The sequence below is a fragment of the Triticum aestivum genome, chromosome 7A, assembly GCF_018294505.1.
Source record: "Triticum aestivum cultivar Chinese Spring chromosome 7A, IWGSC CS RefSeq v2.1, whole genome shotgun sequence".
In the NCBI taxonomy this organism is placed as follows: Eukaryota; Viridiplantae; Streptophyta; class Magnoliopsida; order Poales; family Poaceae; genus Triticum; species Triticum aestivum.
The window spans coordinates 684,023,366-684,028,763 of record NC_057812.1 but is presented as its reverse complement, the minus strand read 5'-3'; the positions used below and the strand labels follow the sequence as shown (position 1 = coordinate 684,028,763).

General features: G+C 45.2%; 1 protein-coding gene across 1 annotated transcript; it reads right to left on the bottom strand.

Annotated features, from left to right (window-relative positions):
- Positions 1–2,256: 2,256 nt before the first annotated feature.
- Positions 2,257–3,912, bottom strand: LOC123154741 (aspartyl protease family protein At5g10770-like). The gene is made up of 2 exons (XM_044573387.1): positions 3,613–3,912; positions 2,257–3,494 (listed from the first exon to the last, which is right to left on the bottom strand). Exons 1-2 carry the CDS (start codon positions 3,758–3,760, stop codon positions 2,257–2,259), a joined length of 1,386 nt encoding a protein of 461 aa, XP_044429322.1. The 5' UTR covers positions 3,761–3,912.
- Positions 3,913–5,398: the final 1,486 nt, after the last annotated feature.

The window sequence follows — 5,398 nt, the reverse complement described above, 5'->3', positions numbered from 1 at the left end:
ATCTTTTTTTCTTTGAGTTTTCACGAAGGCAAGTTTTATTGTTTTTCACCACCATGCTTTTTTAATGACCATGAGAAATAAAACTATACCTTTTGCCATATAAAAATTACAAACATGTTTCTGCTCTTCCAAAATAATTCCCATTATATTTTTTAAGTGAACTTCTTTTCTTTAGTTCTAGTAATAAGAACATGGTAATTATTAATTACACTATGGAAATTCCAAACATGATTTTTTTTATTAGACAATGGCAAATTTCCAGACATGGCAAATTTTCCATGACAACTTTAGTAATTAGACTATGGTAGTTGTTTTGTATATAGCATGGCATTTTACTATATTAGACCATGACATATATATATATATATATATATATATATATATATATATATATATATATATATATATATATATATATATATATATATATAGACACACACACACACACACCATGTCAATTTTGTTCATTAGACCATGGCAATTTAATTAACTAGAACATCATAGTTTTTTGTGTAGCATGTCAATTTAATTATTTAGACCAAGGCAAGTTTTAAAGAAATTCTATGACATTTTTTGTTAGTTAGAACATGCAATTTAATTAACTAGACCATGTTAAAAAATTTATGTAGCATGGCAATTTAATTATTTAGACCATGGCAAGTTTAATATAACTTCCATGGCAATTTTTGTTAGTTAGAACATGTCAATTTAATTAACTAGACCATGTTAGTTTTATTTGGTAGCATGGTCATTTAATTATTTTAGACCATGCAAGTTTAATATATATTCCATGGCAATTTTTGTTAGTTAGACCATGGCAATTTAATTAACTAGACCATGTTCGTTTTTTAGATAGCATGGCAGTTTAATTATTTAGACCATGACAAATATAATAGGTATATCTTTGCACTTTGGTTAGTTAGACCATGGCAACATAATTAACTTGACCATGGTAGTCTTTTAGGTAGCATGACAACTTAATTATTCTATACCATGGCAATTTTAATGTCTATAACCATGGCAATTTTGTTAGTTAGAACATGGTAAGTTTTCCTGTCTCAAAACTATTTTTTTATCATGGACCATGTCAATTTTGTTGGACTTATCATGACAACTTTATTTAACATACCATGGTAAAATACTATCAAATCTGTTGACATGATATTTTTTTCCCTAGCCATATCAAATTGCATTGCTTTGCACAATGTCTACAATACGACAACTATCTCGATTTCTTTTCTTTTATCTATGCACGCCTTGTGTGTTTTGAAATCATGATTATGTTGTACTCCCTCTGTTTCAAAATAAGTGTCTCAACTTTGTACTAACTCTAGTACAGAATTGTACTAAGCTTGAGACAGTTATTTTGAGACGAAGGGAGTACATTATTATTTATAAGCATGACAACTTCTGCAGCTAGTAAACAATATATATGTTCTTTAAATCGTTGGCTATGCGGTAGTTTTATTATAAAATTGACGGTAAGTCTGCATGCTTTTGATTAATTAAGTCAGGTGAAGAAATATTAGTGTTTCCGAGGCCTGTTTTTTCTAGAGGTAAAAATGGTTTTTTTGGCCCATTTTTCTGCTCGAGACCTTATCTTTTCATGTTAATGACAAGTTTGTCCATGTGGAGGGTTCGCGCTGAAGGTGTCCTTTTAGCAAACAAATTCGTCGCTTGCTCGACCTTCACAGCACGAACGAATCGTTCGCTGGGAGGTCCCGTCAAATCTAACGTTCAATAGTATCGGCGTACAATGAAAAAAGATAAGTCGGGATTGGATAAGATAGGGTGCTGCTTTCAGGGATTTAGAGTTCAGGGTTCATTTCCGATCCCGACTACGAGTTCAAGGTTTTTTTTAAGAGGTGTGTTTAGGACATATCTAGATGTGACATAATTATATTACATCTAAGCAGATGTCCATTCTATATGTGGTTTATTTTTATTTATTTTTTGTTGCTGCATTATATATTTGTGGGAGCTTGGATGTGACTTTCTTAAAAAACATGTAGATGTAAATTAGACAACTTGTTTTTTAAGACTTTTTCCATTCTTATTAAACTACCCGAAGACAATTACAAGTATGTTTTGGTTGGTAGTTTGCATGCTTGCATCATGTTTTGGTTGGTAGTGCGCTGATGGTTTGGCCCACTTCATGTATTATGACACTTTTACTATATGTAGCTCGCAGCAGCAAACAAGTATACGACGAACTTGATATCCCAATAGTATCAACGGTGTCCTTGTGCGCGCCGATCAGCATGCGCCAGCCTTGAACCCCACGGCGCCGCCGCCAACATCGTACAGCACCTCGATCGTCCGCTGCTGCACGTTGCCGATGATGCCAAGGGAGCTGTCATCGCTGTTGGCCGCAAAGGCGAGGCAGCTGTCCAGAATGATCCCGTCGGTGGCGAGGTCGACGACGACTTCCCCGGAGAACACCAGTGCGACGCTCGGTATGTTGATGGTGGACTGGCCGCTGAAGTCGAAGCACGTGTCGAAGATGCCCATAGGCTGCGCCGGCGGGTACTGCTTCATGCCGGCCTTGAACGCCGACGATAGCGCAGAGTACGCGGTCGCCGGCAGCCGCGTTATGATTGTGCCGGAGTCCATGATCGACCTGCCGGAGAAGACCGAGGCGGGTATGTTGAGCTGCCTGCCTCCCACCCTGATGGCCTCAAGGAGCACGCCGTAGTACGACGGGACCTGACTGCTCCTCAACATCTGTGTCTTGGAGAAACCTGAGGTTGCTGCGCCGAGGGTGAGGAACCCAGAGGAGTCCGGAGTCGGTGGGAGGCAGTACGAGAAGGCCTTGCCGAAGGTCCCCGCGGTCTGGGTGGCGAGCGACTGAGCGCCGCCGCCGAGCCCCATGAGCCCATCGGTCTGGTCTTCGAGAAGGTTGCCCGACTCAGACTGGCTGCATCCGAACTGGAAGTTGCTGACGGAGCTGGAGCCCAGCGCGAGCTTGTCGGAGCTGTACGTCCCGGTCCCGCTCGAACCGTCGCCGTATTTGACCATGTACTGGCACTGGGAGCCGGAGCAGCCGTTCCCCTCATGGCTCTGGCTGAGCTGCGCGCAGGCGGCGGAGCTGCAGGAGAAGGGTGAGTAGGTGCTCGACGAGCTGGGGTCGAAGAGCGAGTCCGCCTGGGTGTGGCACTGCGAGCACGGCTTGCACTGCACCCAGGACACGTCGCTGCCGGTGTCGATGAGCATGGTCTGGGTCATGGCCGGCGAGCCGATGCCGACGGTGATCAAGTACTCCAGCGTGTCCAGGGAGGTGCCCAGTGTGGTCGGCACGGTAACGTCCGATTGCTCCACGTCACCTGCGCCTCCCTTGACGCCGGAGTACTTCCGTCTGATGTAGGCGGCCCGGAGCTGGTCACGCCGGAGCATCTCCTCCAAGGTCGGCGCCTTGGTGGAGGGCACAGGCGAGGGCGAGCACGGGCCGTGCCGGTGGTGCAACGGCACGGTGACGCCGCCGGATGATGGAGTCACTGAAACAGCCGAAACAGAGAAAACACGATGACAAACGTGCTCAAAATATCCTCAAAATAGTGCAATGAAAACCAATCGAATTGCATGCATGTGCGTTCATGGACAATGCTACTGCACCTTTGGGCTGGGAGCAGTTGACGGCGGCAGATTTCAAAGAGCCAGCGTGCAGAACCTTGTAGGCGCGAAGATCGTATCCTTCGTGAGCAACGAGAGTGTGAAGACAGGTGCACAGCAGGAGAATCACAAGCTTCGGAATAGATGCCATGGCTGAGATGCAGTGAGCTGCAGGTTCAGCATGCGAGCCCTGCTTTTATACCGCATGCGTATAAAAAAACAAAAGATAGAAGTAAATATCGCATGATTCGATTGTGATTTGTGAAAACAAGCATTGTATTACTGGGCAAAATGTGTGGTGAACCTACGTGAGAATGCTTGTGAAAACAAGCATTGTATTATTGGATCAGGCACCGTATATCAGGATTATTTGTTGAGCCGACGGAGCGCGACGTGGGTTCATACGGCAACTTACTAACTCCCCTGTGGTACGGGAAAGATTGATCGAAGAGTACAAAACGATGATGGGACGTATTTCAAACCGTATGCGGATTCTTTCCTGCCTGCGAATGCGACCTCCGGCCGGGGTGGTTTTCAACTGGGCAGATAATGCCGCCGGCCGTGCGCGTGCGCGCTTTTGTCCGAGTACGAGAGCCCGACCGGAGGGAGCGACGCTGGTAGCAACACCGGACTCGGACTTCACCTCGCGTGAGAACGCAGAGTACGAGAGCCCGGCCGGCCGGAGCAAGTATCCGACGTAGCCCGGCCACCCGTTTTGCTTCTCGGTCGATCGGCGAGGTATTGCGGCGTGCTAGCGTGGGAAAACGGGGCGTGCGTCACATCGTACCGCAGCGACAACGTACGGCGTGGTTGCTGTCTCCGTGGAATTCGTGCGACTACCCTGGGCTCTCGGTCGAGCTCAGCTGTGTGGCGTGGCGTGGCTTCCGCTGCACCGGGTCGTGCATGCGTGGGGTTCGAAGTAGGATCTAAAAAAACATTATTCAGCATCGCCTAAGATGATGAACAGCCTAAAAACTAAGCTACTTTGACCTAAAAACTATTTACATACATGGATCTGACGACCTCCCTCACCATCGACGATTGAGGTCATCGACGGAGGGGAGCCGCCGGAGAAAAACGGCGGAGGAGCTCCTTAGCTACGGGGCACTGGCGAGATCTCCTTTCCTTCGAGAGGAGGAAAGAATGATGTGTCTGTTGTTCGCTTCGGCTGGCCTGTATCGTTGATCATCTTCTCTACTACCTGTATCTGATATGCGCACGCGTCCGTCTTTTAATTTACTAGCTTATGCCCGCGCGGCGGCACGCCGCGCCTATGACAACAGAATTGTGTGTGCGCTACGTTAGCGAGGTAATGATTAAATCTTTATTTTCTTTGAAAACAAATGGTTAAATCTTTATCATTTGGAGCAAAGTACTGTATGTTTTAGTGCTACCCCGTAAGGTGATAGTTGACCGAATGAACCAAAGAAAATAGGGTTTGCATTTATATTTGATGAAGTACAAAGAGGGCGTTACATGGCATAGAGAACAGTATGTTTTTCATAACACCTAGATCACCAAGGATACATATAAAAAAATCACCAAGGATAGTGGAAACAATTAGTGCGCCATGAAGGGGGTGGTTTGTTGTACAGAAGTCTATTAATCTATTATAGTTTGCTCTTTGCAACAACTGCTTGTATTTCATCATCATGGAGAATACACTATAGAATATGTTAAAATATACTACCTCCGACTCAAAATAAGTGTATCAAGGTCGTAGATTAAAATCGTGGGAGAAACGATTTCACGGCTGGCTCTCCCAACAGCTATAGAGGCCGCCATAGTG